At 37.2% G+C, this 24280-nt stretch overlaps 1 protein-coding gene across 1 annotated transcript in view; it reads left to right on the plus strand.

Moving 5' to 3' along the window:
* The first annotated feature begins 6929 nt into the window (after positions 1 to 6929).
* The window catches only part of PCSK5 (proprotein convertase subtilisin/kexin type 5), a 593358-nt gene continuing 576007 nt past the window's right edge, over positions 6930 to 24280 (plus strand). The window contains exons 1-2 of the mRNA XM_044678618.1: positions 6930 to 6998; positions 23389 to 23493. Coding sequence (XP_044534553.1) covers positions 6930 to 6998; positions 23389 to 23493 — 174 coding nt within the window. The remainder of the gene's footprint in view (positions 6999 to 23388; positions 23494 to 24280) is intronic.

Consider the following 24280-nt stretch of genomic DNA (forward strand, 5'->3'; position numbering starts at 1 on the left):
CAAGAAGCTCGTGTTTATTTTAAATGGTTCATAATTCAAAGTAACTTCTTGTTCTATGGTTCATAAAACGTGATAACTTGAATCTTGTCAATATAAACTCTGTTTTTCTTAGTTCCTTGTGCTCTGAACTAATGAGCCTGAAACAAATAAGTTTTAAAAAAGTAAAAACAATAGATGTTTCATTAATTTGATATTGTCATATAAAATAGTCAACTCAAGACTTTGTGGTACTAGAGGGGTTCTTTGAAATGCATAATATAGTTCTAAGTAAATTGTATCATCTCTAAGTCTTAGTTGCCCCAACTGTAAAATAAAAAAGATTAGCCTCAAAAATCTCTAAGACCTTTTCCATCTTAAAATATATATTATATGATTCTATGATTCGTTGACACACCATCTGTGTTTGGAAGAATCTCCTATGAAAAAGAGTCTGGGAGCTAGAGAGAAAAACTTCTAGAAGAGTCCTGGAATAACAGTGATAAAATTCAGACACTTTTGTTCACCTTTGTTGATGTCTGGCTCTTTTTAATTATTAATATTATAGGCATAGGCAAGCATAAGATTTCTAGGAAGATTGCAAAGATATAACATTTGGATAATTGAAATCTGGTATTTTGTGTAGACTATAAACTCTAAGAACAGAGACTTTCTTTTTGGCTTTGTATCCCTAGGAGCTAGCACAATTTTATATAATAAGCACTAAATAAATGCATGTTGAGTTGATGATATTTCTACTAAAACAGTTAATTTTCCCAAAATATAAATTATGCCTCATTTCTATTTGAAAACCATTCAAATCAAAGATTATTTGTAAACAGAGTGATATTGATTGATATTGCATCCAAACCAACCTTTTAGAACTTTCTTCCCCTGTTGAGAAATAATGGGAAATTATTACAAGTTTTGTATTTCAAATAGTGTCAGTTAACTCCTTGTAGTCTACGTTATATCTTTTGGTTTCTGAATTTTACATTGAATATGGCCCCTAGAAGTGAGATAAGAAGATTAAAGTTCAAAGAGAATATGGCAAATGCTTTGGGGACAGTTATCATGTCCCATTAAGTATTCTCTTCTCCATATTAAACATACCCACTTCCTTCAATAAATGGCCATTCCTCATTCTGGTCATTATATCCAGTTATAAAATATTTTTAATACACATAAAGCCAAATTTAAATAATTGGAGAAATATTAATAGTTCATGTATAGGCAGAACCAACATGATTAAAATGATAATCTACTTATTCTATGACATCCCAATTAAATTAGCCAAAAAATTATTTTGTTGAATAAGAAAAATAATAACACGATTTACTTGGAAAAACAAAAGGTCAAGAATAACAAAGGAATTAATGAAAAGAATATATAAAGGAAGGAAATTTAGCAGTACCAGATTTGGAACTATATTATAAAGCCATAATGATCAAAACTCTTTGCAATTGGTTAAGAAATAGGAAAGTAGAACTGGGAACAGGATAGACATACAACAAACAGCTGTAAAAGATTATAGTTAATTTGTGTTTTATAAAAGTCATTTTTGGGATAAGAAAAAATTGTTGGGAAATATGGATAGCATGTCTGGCAGAAATTAGATACAGACCAAAATCTTACACCATTAACCAAAAGATAAGCTTTACAATATTTCTTAAATTGTGGTTATCTGCAGTAAACACAATATCCAAGATGTGTGGTCTGATCAGGAAGAATGCAGCAAGACCCTAACCTGTCACTAATCTAAACAATATCCTTTTAAAATATATCCTAAAATATAGGTTTTTTACTTCTTTATGACACTGTTGATTTGTAATTTTGCCTTCTGAGATTCAGCCCAACATTCTAGCTTATAGAGAGATTTTTGTAGGTTTACTTTGCGATCTTGACCCAGTGGATAGAGTATTGGCCCTGAAGTTAGGAAGACTTGAGTTTAAATCCAGCCTCAGATATTTAATAGCAGCATAACCCTTGGTGAGTCATTTAACTTCTATAAAGCACCTACCTCCCTGGACTGTAGGAAGGATCCAATGAGATCTTATATGCAAAGAGCTTTGGAAACTTTAAAGAACAATATAATTGCTAACTGTGGAATTATTACATCTGACAAATGTGGTCATTATATAGTCAATCAAATGACTGATAAAAATTGTAAACCGTATAAGGAAAAGGACAGCTCTATTGGGTACCCAATGCACTTGAGCTCTCCTTCCAAGCTGACATAAAACTATTAATGATTACTCTTTGTGTCCAGACAGTCAACCAGTTCCAAGGGCATCTAATTGTATTATTGTCTAATCCACTTCTCTCCATCTTGTCATAACACAAGAGACTTTGCCAAATATTTTGCTGAAATATAAGCATCCTATGTCTGTGAGAATCTCCTCACTTATCAGCCTGGTAACCCTATCAAAAAAGGAAATGGAAGCCTTTCTTGTTGTTGTTCAATCATGCCCAAATCTTTTTGACTACTTTTGGAGTTTTCTTGGCAAAGATACTGGAGGGTTTTGACATTGCTCTTTTCTAGCTCATTTTATAGATGAGGAAACTGAGGCAAATGGAGTTAAATGACTTGCCCAAGGTCACACAGCTAGGAAGTGTCTGAGGCCAGATTTGAACTCAGGAAGAGAAGTCTTTCCTACGCCAGGTCTGGCACAATATTCACTGCATCACTTAGCTGCCCCCAAATGGGAGCTAGTCTGGTATGATTTGTTTCTGATGAAGCCTTGCTGGCTTTGTGGTCACAGCTTTCATTTCTAGCTTTCAGCCTCTGTAATCAGTGCAAATTTTCATTCTGTGTCCTTGTCCGAACAATTCCAAATTGCCAAGTTAGCGATTAATGAAAGAACAGATGCAAAGCACCTGGCTTGGTTTGGGTTGTGACACTTTGTCTCCTTCTTGTGCATTACTATCAGGTGAGAATAACTGAAATATTAAAAAGGGTTTGTTTCAGTCTCTCCTTCTTGGAATCACTTACAGATGAGTTTTATCTTTTTTTCTTAACTTTTTACAATAATAGCTGAATATAAACAGTCATCAGAACATACTCATTTGAAGGAAGATAATAAGATAAAACAATGCTACTTTTATATTTCATTTTAGATCTTAGTTGTTTGAAAAAGGGAAACTGAACCTAAAATGCCCCATTATATTTCCATAAGAATTACCTTTCTCAAGAGGACCTTGTTACATAGATAATACTTGTATTATTATCTCTTTTACAAATGAGGAAACTGAAGTTCAGTGACTTGTTTGTGCAACTTGACCATATAGTTTAGAAGTGTTGGAATTCAAAACCAGGTCTTCTGATTCAAAGTCCTGTTTTTTTTAACTATTACATCACTTATTTCTTAAAGAGGAAAAGGACCTTGGAAAACACTTACTTTAGTGCATTTCTAAAATGAGAAAAAGAGTCCCAGAGAAAAGGGTGAAGACAATCGGGAAAGCATTGGTAGAGATAGAACCCAGTTCTTTTGGTTCTTTTGTGTTTATTTTCATTCATTCATGTAGAATTTATTAAGTTTTTTCCATGTATTAGAGATTATTCTAGGAGCAGGAAATCCAAAGAAATGAGGGAAACAGCCCGTGGCCTCAAGGAGTTTGCATTCCAACAGATCGTTTTTCCAGTTGTTTCAGTCATGTCCAACACTTTGTAACCTCATTTGGGGTTTTCTTGGCAAAAAGATACTGGAGTAGTTTATTATTTCCTTCTCCAGCCCATTTTATAGATGAGGAAATTAAAGCAAATAGCGTTAAGATCAGGATCAGAAGTGTCTGAGGCCAGATTTGAACTCATGAATATGAGTCTTCCTGATTCAAGCCCAGCACTCCATCCACTGTGCCACCTAATTGCCCTATAATACATAATAATAACTCACATTTATTAAATGAGCTTTAAGTTTTGCAAAGTACCTTCTCTCTAACAACCTTGTAAGTTCATGGCCCCGTAGATTTACAAACTGAAGAAGCAATCTCCACTCCTTATTTTTCAAAAGAATAAAAAGAAAAGAAAGAAAAGAAAAACAGGTCTAGAGGTTAAGTGACTTGCTCAGAGTCATACAGGTAGGATTTGAACCATGACCTTCCTGATTACAAGTCTTGTGCCTTAGCCACCACACTGTTAAATTACACAGGTATAATTATATCCACTTTTTAAAAACCCTCATCTCCTGTCTTAGAATTGATACTAAATATTGGTTCCAAGGCTATTTAGGGCTAAGTCATGGGGGTTGTGACTTGCCTAGATTCTCATAGCTAGAAAGTGTCTGAGGTCAAATTTGAACCCAGGATCTCCCTTCTCCAGGCCTTGCTCTCTACCCACTGAACCACTTACCTGCTCCTACTTGTACCCACTTTATAGGAACAGAAATTCTGAGGAGCTAATTGATTTGCCCTTACTAGTGCCACTCACTGCAGGTGAGACTCGAGCCTAGCTTTCCTGATTTAAAGTCCAGCACTTCGTTCACTTAAAAAAAAAGTGAATAATTTATCATCATTCAAGCAATACATTTATTAAATACCTGATTGGTGGTAGGTGAGGCCACTGCGACTCAGTGGTTAAAAGTACTGGATCTGGAGTCAGGAAGACTTGAGTTTAAATCCAGCTTCAGAAACCAGCTGTGTGACATTGGAAAAATCACTCAGTATTTGATTATCTGACAAAAGGATCCACTGGATCCACTGGAGAAGGAAAGAGCAAAGCAGTCCAGTATATTTGCCAAGAAAACCCCATCGATTGCGGGGTCCGTGGGGCCATGGGAAGTCAGATACGATTAAACAACAGAAGTGCTAGGCACTAGAGATAAGTCATGCAGCTTCTCTTTGCATTTTACCAGCTTGACATTTCTGGTTCATTATTAAGTAACCAGGCAGAAATTGTCCTCGTTGGAATCTAAACAGAAACGATCAGAATCTGGAAGGTTGCTAGGGCATGGTGTCACGTGAAAAGAAATTAGAGGATGCTGGTATTGATTATCCAAATTTAAAAAATTAAAAGTAACCGTTATCTAAGTCGGTGGCGAATCAGACCTTTCTCCGGCTCCATTTATCCATGTGTCTGGCCGTAATGATACATTATTTAACAGCAGCCTATCTGCTACCTACCTACTTATTATAGTGGTTAGAAATCAATGTTATGCAGAGCTTTCTAGGAAGAGAGTCTGACTCACTATGGAAAACATGCTTATCACATTTTCAGGGGACATTAACTGGGAGATGACACGGCCAATGCAATAGATTTCAAAATCAAAATTCAAAAATATCACCACGGCTGACACAATGGGCCCAAACTAACGAGAGACAATTTGCCAGAAATCAGAATCAAATTGCAGGATCATAGACTGAGAGCTGAAAGATACCTTAGAGCTTCAATAGCCTGTTTGAGAGAAGGGGCTATCTTATTTTTCTGTTAATATTTCTAGTATGTAAGACAGTGTTTTGCACATAATAAGTGATTCATAAATGCTTCATTTGGGCCAGTTAGATGTTTCAATGTATAGAAAGCCAGGCTTAGAGAGGGATGGTCCTGGGTTCAAACCTGGCTTCAGACATTTCCTAAGTGGGTGACCCTGGGCAAGTCACTTCACCTCCACTGCTTAGCCCTTACCGCTCTTCTGCCATAGAACCAACACAGTATTGATTCTAAGACAGAAGGGAAGTGTTTAAATAAACTAATTAAATAAATGCTTCATTTCTTAATGTGACCTTGAGGTTAAATAACTTCCCCAAGGTCAAGCAGATCATAAATGACAGAGACTAGTTTGGAAAATGAATCCTCTCACTCCAAATCCAGTAATTTTTCTCCTATAACAGTTGTTCTTCAGACAGGTTTTTGAAAAATCAGTCTTAAAGGATGAAGAAGGCTTGGAATTGAGGGGAAAAGTTTTAGGGGTATTTAATTGACTAAACTTAAAATGAGCATACAGGGTATGTAAAATCATTTATACGAATTTGGAATACATTAAATATGATGCTCAGATCAATGGAAGTAAGAGTTCCATTGTATTCTGCTGTCATCAGACCACATTTAGAATATTGTTCTGGGAATTGCCTAGGAGGGACGCTGAAAAATTTGATGCATTCAGAATATGGAAACCAGTAGAATAATGGGTATAGAAAATACATATCATGACAACAAAGTGGCTCAGGGGATAGAGTGCTGATGAGACTCATTTTCCTGAGTTCAAATCGGGCCTCAGACATTTCCTAGCTGTGTAACCCTAGGTAAGCCACTTAACACTATTTGCCTCAGTTTCCTCATTTGGAAAATGAACTGGAGAAGGAAATGGCAAACCTCTCCAACATCTTCACCAAGAAAACCCCAAATAGGCTCATGAAGAGTCAGATACAACTGAAGTGCCTGAACCACAAAGCACCTATCAGAAAGGGTTCAGAGTATGCCCTCGGTGACCTTGGGGAAAATCGCTTTTGTGCCTTTTGACCCTTTTATACATTTCTTCCTGACATTAGCCTTTGACTTAGAACCTGTACCTGGAATTCATGTGAGTTCTTATCAGTCATTGTTTGCTGACTTGTGGACCTTTTCTCTGTTCCCCTAACCCACAGACCTCTCCCTTTTCTTAAAGGCAGTGGCTGATCTCTAGGGATTTCTTTATCTTTGTAGTGGTGCGTCTTAATTTCATCCATCTGGAATTCCAGGCAGACTCTCAAGCCTTCCACCATATTCCCTCCATCTCTCTCCCTCAGGCTCTGATCTCCAGCCCCAGCTCCGTAGGCAGCCAGGCTAGGCTCCACCCTGCAGTGAGCCTTGGACCCCATGAATCAGGACACTTTTGTGTCCAGAAAAGAGACAAACATTGAGAGCCTCTAATCGTAGTGTAGAGTTGTCAAGAAAGCTATCAATACGGGGCTTTGTCAGTGGCCGAGATGTGGGAATGTCTTGCATAATCCAACCAGGGCCAGAACAGTGAGAGAAACAAATGTATGTGATGTCAAGAGACCGAGAAAGAGCTGAGAAAAACAAGAACCAGGGACAAACGTCCCTGCCAGTAAGAAAACAGAAGGCCAAGTTGTGATGGAATGATGATGTCTGTTCCCATTTAGAAAAGATGATAAGCCTTTTTAGTCTTTGACCTTTGGTTATTCTAGTGTGGGTGGACCAGAAGGAGAAGAAGAGAGTTCTCTGGATTCTCTTGTTCAGATCCTGGGGAACAAACCGGGGCACCCTTATCCCCTAGGGGAGAAAAGCTTCATGCTAGAAAATGAAAACCAAGCAGATTTCTTTAAGTAACAAAACCCTAGTGGTTTACAGTGAGTGTGATAAAGATTGAGGCAGAGCAAATGAGACCAGGTCTATCGAGGTCGTTAAGTGGTACAGTGGATAGAATGCTGTATTTGGAAGTTAGAATTAAAAATCCACCCTCAGATACTTAATCCTTGTGTGGCCTTGGACAAGTCACTTCACCCCATCTTCTGTAGTTTCCTTAGCTATAACACTGGGATAATAATAGCACCTAACTTCCCTGGTTGTTGTGGAGGTATTGGTAAAGCATTTTGCAAATCTTAAAACACAAGCTATTATTATTATAATTATTATATATTATTTCCAGAAACTCATTTCTGCTCTCTGGCCCTACTGGAACCCATTTCCCAGGAGAAAGAGTCATTGTGGGGATATCTACTTTAGTCACATTGAACAGGCATGTCGGATAGAGCTATATCACCCACTGTTGTTGTTTGGTCATGCCTATCATGTCTGACTCCTCATGACCCCGTGTGGGGTTTTCTTGGCAGGGTAATTTGCCGTCTCCTTCTCCAGCTTATTTTACAAATGAGAGAAATGAGGTAAAAAGGGTTAAGTGACTTCTCCAGGATCACACAGCTCATTAGTGTCTGAGGCTGGATTTAAACTCAGGTCTTCTTCACTCCAGATCTGGTGCTCCATCCACTATGTCTAGCTGTTCCCAAGTCAGACATACAATAATACATTATATTCACTTTCTTGTCTGTACTCTAGATATAGAGAGACATAGCCAAGGACCTGGCCCCCAAGCCCCTTTCCATATAAAAGCTTAAAAAGAGACATCATCAAATGCCACAAAATTCTGTGCATCTGAGATTTCCCTAATCATTGTTACACATTTTGCCCCAAATTATTATTCTCTACTGCCTCATTTTTCCTGTTAATTAGAACTGTAGGCATATAGCTTTAGAGCTCAAAGTTTCCTTAGATGTGATGAAGTTTATCCTCTCCTTTTGTAGATGAGGAAACTAAAACCTACAGATGTTAAATGCCCAGGATGACACAGCTAGTAAATGTCTAAGGCATAATTTGAATCTGTGTCTACGGTGTTCTATTCCCCCAACCATGTCATGCCACAGTTTATATCATCAAGAAGTTGGAAATCTATGAAGTTCATCCTTGTCCCCATCTTGGGATGAGTACTGCCATGGGCTCGTCCCCTGAGGGAAGACATGTTTCCTGGGAAAGTCACTGCGGGTTGTAAAAGCACACCTGAGCACACCTAACCTTTATCTGTTCACATCTGGAATGTGGACTGAGGGAAATAAAAAAAAACAGTATTTGGATAATTAGGAGCTTCCTGATGAAATAACCTTTTAGATTCTTTTTTTTAAATATGAAAATATATATTTCAAATACTGTACTTTAACCAAATACTTATAAAGTTGCTCTGAGCTGCAAAGAAAAATAATAAATTAGGGGGCAGCTGGGTAGCTCAGTGGATTGAGAGCCAGGCCTAGAGATGGGAGGTCCTAGGTTCAAATCCGGCCTCAGACACTTCCCAGCTGGGCAAGTCTCTTGACCCCCATTGCCTACCCTTACCCACTCTTCTGCCTTGGAGCCAATACACAGTATTCACTCCAAGTCTGAAGGTAAGGGTTTAAAATAATAATAATAAATTAATCATAATAAGATCAATTTACTATCAATAGATCAGTATTAAAATGTTGTGTAGTAGCAACCAGGGTGTTAAAATTTGAAACTACAATCTGCAAAGCTTAGCTGAAAGAAGAAGGCATGTCCACCCCAAAGAAAGGGTCACGGGAGCCTTCAATGTTCCAAAGGGGCTGTTTTGTGGAAAAGGGATAAAACTTATTCTCTTTTGTTCCAAGCAGACAGTATGGAACAGTGGAAGGAAAACTGGATTCATAGCAAAAGGACTTGGGTTTGAATTCTAGGTCTGCCTCTTAGTTCAACAAGAGAATCAACATGGTACAATGAATGTTTGTAGTCAGAGGACCCAAGTCTACACCTTGTCTTCCATTTACTATTTTTGGTCAATTTGAGCAAATGACTTAATTTCTGATGAGGGGATTGGATTAAGTGAGTTCAAAACTCCTGTCTAGATCTTCATCTCTGCTTTTGTGAACAAGTATTTATTGAGAACCTACTATGTTCCTGTTGGAGTTACAGGGATGTAAAATGCTAGGGACATAGGTAATTGGGATACAGAGACAAACATGAAATAATTCCCACCCTCGACAAGCAACAAGGTAGCTCATGGGATAAAGTGCTGAACCTGGAGTAAGGAAGTTCTGAGTTCAAATCCAGCCCCAGATATTTACTAGCTATGTGGCCCTAGGCAAATCATTTAACCTCTTTCTACCTCATTTTCCTCTACTCTTTAAAATGGGGATAATAATGGCACTTATCCCCCAGCGTTGTTGTGAAGATCAAGTGAGATATTTATAAAGTATTTAGTTCAGTGTCTGGCACATAGTAAGTGCTATATAAATGTTAGCTAATTATGTCCTATTGGGGAGAAATAACATATATATAGGGTAAGGATAGAGATTGAACCTTTCATTTCATTGGTATAAACAACTCCCAGGTGAGGGAAATCCTTTTACCAATGCAGATTGTCACCTTTCCTGTAACTGATGGTTTCAGAGAATTGCCTAGAACACTGAGAGGTTAAGTGGTCTGCCCAGGAACTTCTAGGAAATATTTGTTAAAGCCAAGTTGTTGTTGCTGTTCAGTCATTTCAGTTGTGTCTGACTCTTTGTGACTCGACTCTATCAGGCATCTTTACAAAGATGCTGGGATGGTTTGTCATTTTCTCTGCCAGCTCATTTTACAGATGAAGAAACTGAGGCAAAAAAAGGTTAAGAGAGTTGGCCAGGCTCACAATCTAGTATGTTTCTAAGGCCATATTTGCAGTCAGGTCTTCCTGACTCCAGGACCAGCACTCTATCCACTGCACCACCTCACTGCCCCATTAAAGTTAAGACTTGGACTTAAAACTTCCTAGATCCTTGACCAACTTTCTATAAACTATATGTACAGTTCTCCAAAGGTGGCCAGGGGACCCAAGACCTTTTTAGGGCTTCTGTGAGTTTAAAATTATTTTCATAATAATACTAGGTCATTTTAACTTTTAATATGGCAAATACTCAGTTCTAATTCACATGAACAAAAGCCCTTTGGTGGTCTTCAATAATATTCAAGAATATGAGGGGGTCTTGGGAACAAAAAGTTTGAAAATTGCTATGCTACTAGTTGCTGCCTAAAACATATTTGGATTATAACATATATAATATTTTATAGTTATATTATTTTTAAATTTTTATATTTATGTTATATATAATTTAACTGTTTTAATAATATATATTATATTGTATATGACATTGAATATTATATTATGTAATTATGTGCCATTAAATATTTATTAATACTTTATTAAAATCTACCTTAATTTAAAAATATTTACTGTTATGTTATTGAACATTATTAAGGTATATTTATATTATTTATCTCTTAGAATTTATTGTATCTATTATTATATATTTTATAATAAAATATATGCATGTATATATCATATATGTATGTGTATAGATATGAATAATTAAATACAAAATATATGCTAAGTAGTTTCCAGGAGGAAGGCACTTATTATCCATGTGGCCTTGAGCAAGTTACTTCTTTATTCTGACCTTCAATTTCTTTATATTTAATATGAGGGAATTGGATAAGATGATATCTGAGGTTCCTTCCAAATCTAAATCTATGATGAGCTTATGGTGCTCCACTGGAACTTAGAGTAGATTTTTACTCAATGTAAAGAAAACCTTTCTAACAAGCAGAGGTATCCCCAAATGGAATAGAATGTTTTTCAGAGTGATCACTTTTCTGGAAGTGTTCAAGAAAAGGCCAGATGACCATCTGTTAGGGATTTTGTATTGCAGATTCCTGAATTCCATGAGGACATAGATTCGATGATCCCCTTTTGTGTTTTCTCAGAACTCTGAAGTTCTATAGATCTATGCATTTCAAAAATGCATTATAAATCTTTCCACTCAACCACACATTTTGCTGTTGCTAACTTCAGAGATAACTCTGCATCTCTCTGATTATCACACAGAAAGCCTTTGACATGGGTATTACTTTTATCTCTTGACACTAGCATTTTTATGGAATTCTACTTGATTTTCGATGTTTTCAGATCCTTCAACTAAATGGATGGGTTGTGCATTTATTACATGCTTTGTTACCATTTATAGTCAAAGCACGAGTACCTTAGAAAGGATGACTTAATTTTTGGTTTAACCAAAGTGACTTGGACTTTCCCCCACCATTATTTAAATGGACTATTTTCATGTGATTCATGAGGGTTGGAATCAGTCACAAAGAGGATGAACATTTGATGGTATGTGTGCATTTCTGATCATAATTTTCTGCCTTTATTCCAAAGCTAAATATAAATGAGTTTCGGTAGCACAATATTTTGCATTATCCACACATTTGTTTCCTATATTACAGAACATATAATTGAGAATTAATTGTTAAAATTTACCATTTAAGAAGGGAGCCACCAGGAGTGTCTATGGCCTGCAGTTCATGTCAGGGGATGACCATTTGAAGGAATTGTGGTTTTTTGTCACAGAGAAGTGAGGACTCAGTGGGGTGAGCTCTCTTCAAATGTCTGAAAGGCTGTCATATGGAAAGATTAGATTTATTAAACCATTCTGGCCCAGAATTCAGAGCCTGGAGAAATGGATAGAAATTGCCACGAGGCAAAGTTAGGTTTATAGAGTACAATAAACACTTCCTAACACTTAGAGCTATCTGGAAGAGGAATGGGCAGCCTTGGGAGATACTGCATTCCCTCTGATGAAAAGGGGGAAGAAGGGTGAGGGGGCAATTTATTAAGCATATTAAATAGAAAATTTGTATTCAGGGATTTGGGTTAGATTCAAATACTGATGTTTCTTTCATCTTTGAAAGCAGTGGCTCTAAAATATTTTGTGTATTATATAGACCTAAAAGATAGTGATTGACCTTCCTGTGCTTCCAGCTGTTTCTCATTCAAGATGGGTAGATATCTCTATTTTGATTGACCATGGTGGAGTCAGGCCCACCCATGCTTAATGATTTAATCTGAAGGAAGTTTTCTCAGAACTCTGGAATGGGTAGAGAGATGGGTGGGAGGATAACAGGTCTTGCCCTGGACCTGACATGTATGTCACTTTGTAGTGCTCTTTTAACCAGTGTTATGATAAGAATGGGTTTTGTCCCAGAATTTATGTATTTTCTCTGAAGAGCTCAAAAAATGAGTTTGGCCTCATAATTATTAGTAAGAAGCCTATTTTTTGCATTTGACCGTAAGATAATGTGAGCAATTTACTTCCGTGTAAGGTGATTATTTCCTTTCCAACTTTATAGTCTACCTTTGTAGTATGATAAAATCACATACATGACCAAATGTCTCCTCTAGAGCTGATTGAAGCATGTAAATACAGTGTCAGTTCCCTTGGAATCACTTAGCAGGGTCTCCTATGATTGTTTCTCTCATGAGGCTGCCAGAGAGTTGAGTTCCAAATTGGGGAAGTGTTGTGGAATGTCATCTAGGAGAACAGTTTGTATGTCAGACCTAAGAGCAGAAATTATAATCAAGTAGAAAGACAAGAGAGACAATCGCTGGTAACTGTGAAAGTCTGAAGTCAAGCTTTGGTGGTTATTTGCTTTGGGTGGTGATCTGCTTTTTCACTATGTTTCTATCCCAATGTGATTAGGAAGGAGAAACTTTGTAAATAGTTAGCATGGCTCTTAGGAGCATTAAATTAATGATATATAATGATAAATAATTTAAAATTGTGGCAGCAGCAGCACAAAGGAGAATGTCATCATAGCTGTCATCAAATCAAGAAGAGGGTTTTGAAAGTAAGAGTCCCTAGAAGAGAAATGTTTTAAGAATGGTGCCCAGGATTCTATCAGAGGGCACTGAGAGGCATGGGGTGGGCACTTGAGGAGGGTCTACAAGACCAGGGAGAAAGTGTGACTTCCTCCTCTACTCCTTAGATGTCAGCACTCTGGGTATGCCCCATAAACTAACTGCTAGTTATGCCTTGAGGAAGAAGAGCCCAACAATTTGAAATACTTTTTATTTACCAAGGTACTATTCTAAAATATATCTAAATGTTTGGGGTAGGTAGAATCCATTGACATATATATGCCTATTTTTTCCAGTGCTTGCCCTATTTCGTATTTTGTCTATAGGAAGCAAATTGGATAGAAGTGATTGTACTCTCAAGGCAAGAAAGTGGGGGAGAAATTGGGAAAGAAGGAAAAAAAACAGAGAGAAGGAAGTAGTAAGTAATGGCACCAGAACAGAAGGTCTTTAATAAATTGGCTCTTTTCTTCTTCAACCTATATTATTGGAAGCATGAAGGTTAGAATTCCTTTTGAGAGTAGAAGGTACTTCTTACATGAGGATATTACCTGTAGGTATGCTTTTAATTTAAAAAAATGACTTTTGTTTCCCAGGCTTACAGTTGCTTTAAAGACAAAAGGAAACAGAACGAGAGAGACAAGATAGTTATAGAAAAAAGAGACCAAGCTTTGGAGCTCCCGTTAGTGATCTTTGTCTTCCAGGTGACATGATGTAAGGTAGAAAAGATTATGTTTGAAAGGGCAGAAAACAGTAAAGCAGAAGTAGGTGTATTGCACAAGCTGACATTAATCAGAAAGGCCAAGAGCTCAGGGGGGCTTTAACTCTTCATAAGGTGGAAGGAGTGTGTGTGTGTCTGTGTGTCTTTGTGTAGTTGTGTGTGTGTGTTTGTGTAGAGAAAGAGAGAAAAAGAGAGTGGGGGAGAAGGAAGAAGGGAGGGAGAGAAATGGAGGAGAGGGAAAAGCATAGAGAAAGCAAGAGACAGACCCAGAGAGAGAAGTGAAGGAGATTGTGTATGACTTAGAATGTGTATAGCAAGGGGACTGGAAAAGACCCCTGGTTTTGCCAGACCACTTACACAGCCAGCACCACTGGTCCCTCAGTGTCTATCACTGCAGAGCCATTCTTTTGTTGTTGTTTTTTAATTTTTTTATTTATTCTTTTGGTTTGAGAGGCAGTGTGCGTAGATAACATTTTGGATTTGGTCAAGAAGACCTGGGTTTTTGGGTCAACATCAACCACTTCTTAGCTGTGGGACCATGGGCGACTCACTTACTCTTTTTAGATCCTCCATTCAGTCCTCTATATGGTTTATCTTACAAGAATGAGGCACAAATATATAGATATAAATATAGATTATAGGCAGATGTGATGCAGTAGTGAGAGAACTGGACTAGAAGTCAGAAAGAGCTCAGTTGCAATTCTGCCTCAGATGCTTCCTAGCTATGTGACCCTACTAAGTCACTTTGCCTTTGTTTGCCTTAATTTGCTGGAGAAGCAAGCCACTGCAGCATCTTTGCCAAGAAAATTCCAAGGACCACACTGGCGTGATATATGGTCCATGGAGTCACAAAGAGGTGGATATGACTGAATAGCCGAATGGCAACAACAACAGAAGGAGATGCAATGAATAAAGAATAGAACTTGATGTCAGGAAGATCTGAGTTTAAAAGCTTATCTTCAACTCTGACTAGACACTTACTGCCTCTGTGCCTCAGTTTCTTTATCTGTAAAATAGGAATAATAATAGAGTCTTCCTTTCAGGTTTGTTGCAAGAATCAGATGAATCAAAAGAAATAAAATATTTTGTAAACATTAAGGTGATATTTAAATACTATTATTATTTTTATTATGTATACATATATATTACTCATATGTGTACGTATGCGTATAATGTCATATAAAATCAACTACATTATTATGTCTTTTCTCCTAGTCAAAATCTAGGTGAGATGAGATTAACTTTAGGCCTTATCCATTATTTACATTTTTGTATGAATTAACTTATGAATGCTTTTCCTGAATTTTCATAGGCTGGATTAAATAGGATGATAAGGAGGCACTTAATTATGTATTAATTAGGTAGTGGTTTTAAGGGAGGAAAAGGGGACGAGATCTGAGGACTCACTTGACTTTCTTTACAGTTTTTCATGGCACAGACCTTGTGTATTGTAGATGTAAAGAACACAGACTGTATTTATGCATACGTGTGTTTGCGAAGAGGAGTTTGAGGGCACAGCATGGAGGGACTCATTCTCGTTATTTATGTAGCATTGAGGAAATGGTTGTGTTTTGATCTATCTTTTATTGATTTTTTGTGCTTCATCTACTCATAGAGTTCCTGTTTTATTTAGAAAATGTTTCTGTGTTGGTTATATATTGTTTCTTGTTTTAGTTCTGGATACTGTTGTGCGGCATATAAATAGAGGCATCATTTGTTTTGCCCGACTGCAGAGGAGGCAGATAGAATGCTGGGCTACAGATAATGTTACTGAGCTATGTTTTCATACAGTGCCTTTCTTTGGAACAACTCTTTACATATGTTACAACATTTTTTTCTCTTAGTTTTTATTAAAGAGCCAAGGAGTGGTAGGTAGGGGCAGTTGAATGAATATTAAAAGGTATAAATCTTGCCCTTAAGGAACGAATATATTAAAGGGGTAAGAGAGATCAATTTGCTTTAGAAAAAAAAATATTTCTTGGAATAGGAATAACTGTCTCCTTTATTTGGGTAGAGCAGTTGAATGATTAGATACTACTTCTTAGTCCAGCCTTCGTTGCTAACTTCCTAAAGGTTCAATGAGATCTTCTGGCCAATAGGCAGCATCAGCAGCCTGCCAAATGTTCAGAATCCCATTCCCAATTGAAAAATGATTTTGACTTCCTAGGTGTGTGATCTTTGGCAAGTCACTTAACCCCAATTGCCAGTCCCTGTCATTCTTCTGTCTTAGAATTGATACTAAAGGAGAAGGTAAGGGTTTTAGAAAAAAAAGAAAAAAAATGATTTTGTATTTGAGGATCTCAAAGGATAGACTATTTATATATGACCAAGTGACAATATAAAGGCAAGGAAAGATAACAAGCACTGACTAAGCCCTTACTATATGCCAGGCACTATACTCAGTGCTAGGAATATGAAAACAAGCAAAAAAGAAACTCATTTCTTGCCCTCAAGGAGCTCATACTCTAAAAGGGGGAAGACAACAGATTCAAGAGAGCTAAAAATGATTGGGGAAGATCCTGGAGGAGGGTTGGGCATGGAAATCTAAAGGATCAGAAACAGAACTAGGAGGGGAATGTAGAATGATTGGCCTGGTTCCATCCCCAAGAGGATATCACCAATGGGATAATGGAGCCAGCATGGTAGAGGGATGTTCTAAGGCAGTGATGGGCAACCTTTTGAGCTTGGTGTGTCAAAATTCCTCAAAAAAATGATTATAACTTGGGTGATGTGTCACTTTGAGAAAAAAACCATAATTTTGTGATATTTATAGTTTAAATAACAAAAATGTATAATTGTAATATATAACTATATTTAATAAACCAAAATAGGTAAATCAATATAGCTAGAATTGTCATCTATAGTGCACAGAGTGAATACCCTACACCACAGCAAATGTTTCATCCTCGGCATGTGGCCCCATACTTCTCTGTATGTGGTTGCATTCAGCCACGTGTCATCGAAAATGGCTACGCGTGTCAGTGTTGACATATGTGTCATAGGTTTGCCATCACGGTTCTAAGGTAAGAAGGCAGCTGAGGCATGGTGGTGGAGTCTTCAGAGTCAGAAACTGAGCCAAGAGGAAAATATATGATCAAGAGTAAAAAATTTGAATAGTGTCATATGATCCAAATCTACAGAAGTCTTTTTTAAAATATATTCAGTTTATTTAATTATTTAATTAATTAATTTAGAAGACTTTTCCATGGTTCCATGATTCATGTTCTTTCCCTTCCCTCCTCCTTCCTCCCTCCCATAGCCAATGAGCAATTCCACTGGGTTTTACATATATCATTGATCAAGACCTATTTTCAAAATATTAATATTTGCACTAGGGTGTTTGTTTAGAGTCTACATCCCCAATCATATCTCCATCAAACTACATGACCAATCATATGTTTTTCTTCTGTGTTTCTGCTCCCATAGTTCTTTCTTTGGATGTGGATAGCATTCTTTCTCATAAGCCCCTCATAAGTGTCCTGGATCACTGCATTGCTGCTAGTACAGAAGTCCATTACATTCAATTGTACCACAGTGTATCAGTCTCTGTGTACAATGTTCTCCTGGTTCTGCTCCTTTCACTCTGCATCAATTCTTGGAGGTCATTCCAGGCCACATGGAATTCCTCCAGTTCATTTTTCCTTTTAGCACAATAGTATTCCATCACCAACAGATACCACAATTTGTTCAGCCATTCCCCAATCGATGGACACCCTCTCATTTTCCAATTTTTTGCTACCACAAAGAGCGTGGCTATAAATATTTTCATATAAGTCTTTTTCCTTATTATTTCTTTGGGATATAAACCCAGCAGTGGATGACTGGATCAAAGGACAGGCAGTCTTTTAAAGCCCTTTGGACATAGTTCCAAATTGCCTTCCAGAATGGTTGGATCAATTCACAACTCCACCAGCAATGCATTAATGTCCCAATTTTCTGCAGAAGTCTTGAATTCATATTCTGTGCCTGTCATTTATTACCCTTGTAACCTTGGCCAAATTGCTGATTCTCTCTGGGCCTTTGTTTCCTCATTTGTAAAATGATGGGGTTGGAAGAATTGGTCTTCTAAGACTCTTTCTGACACCATCCTTATGATCCTGTGATCTGCAGCTAAGAGATTTTCTCCCCTGTCAGCTCCAGGGACGTGATGATCTCCTGTTTCTTTCTCTCTCTCTCTCTTTTTAACACCTACTCCATTTCCTTTATTTCTTCCTCATCCTTTAACAAACTCTTTAAGCTGGCACTTTCAAGGTTCTGTGGCTTCCAAAGTTCTGGCCTCGGATCATTTCTCTCTTTGAGCTTATTCTTGGCAGTCACCTCCATGCCCAGGGCTTCCTTTGTACCTATTAGACATATGCCCCAAACCTGTGGTTATTGGCCTGGTCTTTCTCCCAAGCTCCAGAGCAATATTTCTTACTACTTATAGAATATTTTTCCCTATCTTACACTGATCAGATTGACTAAAATGTTAACGGGGCAAAATGACAAATGTTAGAGGGGATGTGGAAAAATGAGAGTGCTAATACACTGTTGGTAGAACCATTTTGGAGAGCAATCTGGAATTATGCCCAAAGAGTTATAAGCCTATATTTGTTTACTCTCTGACCCTAAAATACCATTATTATGTCTTTTCCCCTAGAGCAGTGCTGGCAAAGTATGAGCATGGGTGCCTGGCCTGCATGGGAGACCTGCTCCATTCCCCCTCTTCCCAAGGGGAATTTTTTGCATCCAAAGACATTTTTTGCATACTCTGCCCCTCTGTCCAGCCACCCAAAGTGAGCCCTTCCTGCCTCCACTCTTTGAAGTAATGTGGATGGTTCACTGGGCATAAGAACTTGAAAACATTTGCCAACGCTGCCCTAGAGGATCAGATAAAAAGGAAAAAGAACAAATATGGGCTAAAATAGCAGTTCTCTTTGTGGTGGCAAAGAGCTAGAAACTTTGGGGATGCCCATCAATTGGAGAATAGCTAAATTAAGTTGTGGCATATGATTGCGATGGAATGCTACTGAGTGGTAAGAAGTGATGAGCAGGGGTCAGCTAGGTACCTGACTCAGTGTTTAGAGAGCCAGTTCTAGGGAAAAGAAGTCCTGGGTTGAAATCTGGCCTCAGACACTTCCTGGCCAAGTCACAACTTCAATCACCTTGTTCTTGTCACTCTTCTGTCTTGGAACCAATGCTTATTATTGATTCTAAGATGGAATGTAAGAGTTAAAAAAAGAAATGATGACCAATTAATTTTTTTAATATGGAAAGACCACTTAAAATTATGAAAAGTGAAATGAGTAGAACCAAGAGAACATTAAGTAAAACAACAGAAATGTTGTTTGAGGAATAACTGAATGTTCACCTCTAGAAAAAGAACCAATAAATAGGAACCTGCATGATGTGATTTTATTTATTTATATATATATTTATATTTATATTTTTTGTGAAATGATACTTTTCTCTAGTGCAAGATGGTAAGGAAGGGAGGAAGATACCTGGAAACTTTAATATTAAAAAAACAAACAAATAAATGTTTTTAAAAAATAAAAATCTTCCGGGATTACCGCCATGTTTAAAAAACTCAAAGGATTATAGATCTCAAAGCAGAAGAGAATTCAGAGACCATCTAGTTCAATACCCTAGTTTTTCAAATGAGGAAATTAGACCTCTAAAGGTCAGATAATTTGTCAAAGGTCAGATGGGTAATAGACATTTGAATGCAAATTTACCAATTCTTTTTACCACATGGCTTTTCAAATTCAATGAGTCCTTGGGGAAATATATTATCTCCCCATGAAACCTCTTCTTCCCCAACTCTCCCCCCAATTTCACTATTTCTGTCATCAGGACCAGCAGGTATCATGTTGCTAAGTTTTGGTGATAACAAAACTTTTGGTGATAATTGGACTCTTCTTCCCTCTTCTTCATCTTTCTCTTCATATCCATTCAATTACTGTAACATGTCAATTCTACCTCTGTAACTGATAGATCCCTTCTTTTTACCCTTTCTTTCTGTCTTAGAATTAATACTGTCCATTGAGTCCAAGCCAGAGGAGCAGTGAGGGCTGGGCAATTGAGGTTAAGTGACTTGCCCTGAGTCACACAGCTAGGAAGTATCTGAGGTCAGATTTGAACTCAGGACCTCCTGTCTCTTGGCTTGGCTCTCTATTCACTGAGTCACTAACTATCCCTAATAAGTACTTATTGATTGATTGAAAAAGTATTATTTGTAAGAACATAAATTAGAATTTAAGTGTTTCTGCAGTCTTTAGATAAGTCAGAGTGTAGATTTTAGATGTCTTAATTGTATATGAAATGTTTTTATAAACTTTACATTCTCAAAGAAAATTCCAGTTTTTATTTTATCATGAGGAAGAGCAGAGGATTCCTCTCTCCATTATAGCTTCACTTTTATAATGGTACTTTCATCTTTACTTTTTTTCCTATTCCCAACAAACAATCATAAACTCTTCACAAAAACTATTTAGACTGAGCCCATAGTCAGCTCATAGTTTTGAAGATAGTTTAAAGGATTGTGAGGATATCCTCTAAATCTACTTAGTGCCTTGGGATCTCAGCACCGGCCAATAAATCCTTCACTGAAATACACTATGGGACACTTGCATAGATGCATTTATTGGTTGGTATTGTTTCAGTGCCCAAGATCATTAAGATTAGAGATTTAAGTTGTTATTACTCCCTCTTTTTTGGAGATTTCATTCAGACATTTTTTTAATAGCTCAACTTTTTATACAAAGTAAAGGATTTTCCCTTTTTAAAAAGGGTTAATACTCTATTCTTCTTCCTGCTCTGCCAACCTTTAAATGATTTTTAAATGTTAAAAAAAATTAAATATTACATTGGTGACTATTTTTTCTCTGTCTAATTGAGTTGACTTGAAATATCCATGCCTGTGTCCTTTGGGTATATCTTTGTGTGCACATCACACGTACATGTAATCATCATGGTAGAGAATTTGAAGAGAACAGAAGGAGAAAACAATAAAAGAAATATACTCTCAGAGATGACAATAGCTAATATTTATATAATGTTTTAAGGCTTGGAAAGTACATTACATATATGATTTCATTTAGCTTTGTGCCCTTGGACAAGTCCCTTAACCTCTAGGTAACTCTTGGCAAGTAAGACTATTTTGAAATTTTATTTTATGCTTTAATTTAACAAGCACTTATTTTCTCTTCTTTCCACATCTTCCCACCACTGAAAAACAGAAACAAAAAGCAAAAAATCTTTGTAACAACTATGCATAATCAAATAGAATAAATTCCCAGATTGGCCATGTCCAAAAATACCTTAGTCTGCATCTTCCTCTGTCATAGGATATGGGTGACATGTTTCAGTACTGTACCTCCAGGGTTGTTTCTTGTCCTTGCATTGATTAGAATTCTTAAATCTTTCCAAGTTGTTTGTCTATATAATTTTGTGGTTACTATATAAATCGTTCTCTTGGTTCTTCACTCCATTCTGCATCAGTTCATACTTGTCTTCCCAGGTTTCTCAAACAACCCTATTTTAGGCATTTCTTCTAGTACAGTAATACTTTAAAATATCCACAGAGCATGAATTGATCCTTTCTAAAACTTGAAGCTGAAGAAGAGGTGCTGATATATGCTGGCAGGAATTTCTTATCCAGGACTAAATAGTTTATCTATTTTCTTAGGAGAGGCCTGTTTTTGAACAACATAATCTAAAAGTTTTTCTCCTTGGTTTTATCCTATGAGGACTAACAAATGATGTTGTATTGTGCTGTTTTGAGTTTCAACCACCAAACTGAACTGTGAAATTTAACATTTTGTCCATTTATCTTCGGTAATTAATAGGCAAGTAGAAGAAAACAATACTCAGTTTTAAATCATAGCATGTCAGAGCTGGAAGGGGAAAACAGTGAACTCCCAAGTCTTCTCATTTTACAGAAAAGAAACCTAATATAAAGCTAAGAGCATCAGAACTCAAAAGATATGGGTTCTAATCAAAAGTGTGCTAATAAGTATTTAATGACTATTGGGATGGGGGATTTTTTTGGGATGGGGGGAAGAGAAGGTGTTTAGACACACTTTAAAGTTTAATCTTTCTTAAGACTAGACAACCAACATAAAAAGAAAATCAGTTTTAATTGTCAATTTCTCAGCAAATGCTCACACGAAACATTTAACAATAGGCTCTACCAAGCAGGTTAGAGCTGGCTTTAGCACACACCAGTTTCTAATCCTTCTTCATCACTAATTAGCCTTGTAAGTTTGGATGAGTCATAGGACCTCCCTGTGCTATCACATTTTTTTTCCATCTACACTTGAAAGATTTGTGTTTTCTTTGGTGTTGGCAGTTTTTCTACCAACATAGGTCACTCCTGCTTTAGTTGATGGTCTGTGTAAGTTAGTTTGACTAAAAAAATATAATCTTGGGGAGGTTATCTTTGGAGAATAAACTTCTTGCCTAGAATCGGAGGGAAATCCATGACCTGCAGCTCATATCATCAGCTTGACATGAGGATCCAGTGAAATAATGCATATGAAAGCCCTTTGAAAATAGTAGTAGCGTGTGCTACACATGCTTAAGGTGTTGGTATGGCCATCACCTTTATCCAAAGTCCTACGTTGACAAGTTAGAAACAGAATTGGAAATAGAATCAAGTTCCCTGACACCCTGTTCAGTCTCCTTTCTAACACACCAGCTAGCTGCCTTCAGTTTTCTATGTAGGATTGAAAGTTGAGCTATTTTTTTTTTGTTTTGTTTTTAAAGGTACACTGATCCTTATTTGTAAGTCTTTATTAAATAGTCTTTAGGATTCTAACTTTGTTGAGAGCCTGAAAATGAGATGGCTGAGATAGGTAGGGATGTCCTCAGATTAAAGGGCACAATAGTAATGTTATAGAACCAGATTAACAGACAAGTTGGATGAATAGGTCTCATTTCCTTTCCCTCCCCCCTGAACCCCTCTCCACACGCTTTTTGAGCTCATCAAAGGAATAAACACTATAATAACAGATTCTGTTGTCTGAAGGTAGGAAACAAATTCAGAGCGACACTTCCTTTGTGAATGGTCTGTTGCCTAGGACTTCTTTTTGGTGAAGTTAATGATAGAAATAATCTTACAATAGGGTTTTACAGTCTATTTCTGTAAGCAAGGGAGATGGAATGTTTTTTAATAACCATATAGCCATTTGACGATTTTTAGACTTCCTACATGAAGACAGTATGCATATAGATTGATATAGAATTACTTAAAATGCTGCATATAAATTAAACATTAAAAAAGGGAGATACAGGCAAGCTAAGCTACTCCATTATAATCTTGGGTCCTGCATAGTTCCTACCTCAAGGACACACACTCCATCCATTTCATATCGGATGTCCTTCTTTTGAAAGGTGATCACCAAGGTTCAAGTAACATATCAGCATAGCAGGGAATTACATAATTTATGTGACTTTTTTTAAAGGTGAGGGCAGAAAATTATTTTCATAAATTAAAATTCTCTCTTTAACTCTTGTTCTTTCTCTCTCTCTTCTTCCCATTTACAGATCGGCGCACTGAAAGATTATTATCACTTTTACCATAGCAGGACAATTAAAAGGTCTGTTCTCTCAAGTCGAGGAACCCACAGCTTCATTTCGATGGAACCAAAGGTAAGAAGAACCTGTTGGATGGGGACCAGAAGTCAAAGCTTCTGCATTTTTCATTGGTAATGTCATACTTAAGAGATAACAGCCCCAGGGCAGTCTAACATTTCAGGAGCTGAACTGTATTATATCTTATCTAGGGTCTTGGCTTACTAGTCAGGTGAGGGCTCAACAGTACTTTGATTTTAACTTTATGCCTTTATCATCTATCTAAATTATGGAAGCCTTGAGTTATCTACAGAGACCGGTTCTTGAGGGGAATTAATTTTGATTCTAACCCTCAGTATACCCTCTTGGGATCTGGGCACAAAAGATAACCATCTTTAAGGGAAAGATGTCTGTTGCTGCTTTTATGAGTCAAAACTATAAAAGTAGGGCTCTACGCAAGGTCCTTATGGCAAGCCTCAGGTTAACGCAAGGGACTATGGTTTAGTTTGACATTTCTGAGAACGAAATAGTTGCTCCATCTCACATGTATAAAAATCTCCGCTGTCGTGTGATTGTCAGTATTTGGTTTAAACCACCAGCTTTTTAAACCTGGAGGATCGCTTGCTGCTTGTGGGGGATTCAGACACTCTGAAAAGCTAATGCATGACGCATTATCATCCCTTGTGCAGAGAGAACATTTTTGCCTCATATACCTGGCCTCTCTCTCCTTCTCTGTAAATAGCACAGCCAAACATCAATGATAAAGCCTAGGAAGAAGAATTCCCTGGTTCCTCTCACATCACTTCAAGAATATGTTAAGAGATTAATGGAACATCTCACAACATTCTGCAGAGGGAGCAAGGAT

This window comes from Gracilinanus agilis, chromosome 1 (genome assembly GCF_016433145.1).
Source record: "Gracilinanus agilis isolate LMUSP501 chromosome 1, AgileGrace, whole genome shotgun sequence".
NCBI classification, from domain to species: Eukaryota; Metazoa; Chordata; class Mammalia; order Didelphimorphia; family Didelphidae; genus Gracilinanus; species Gracilinanus agilis.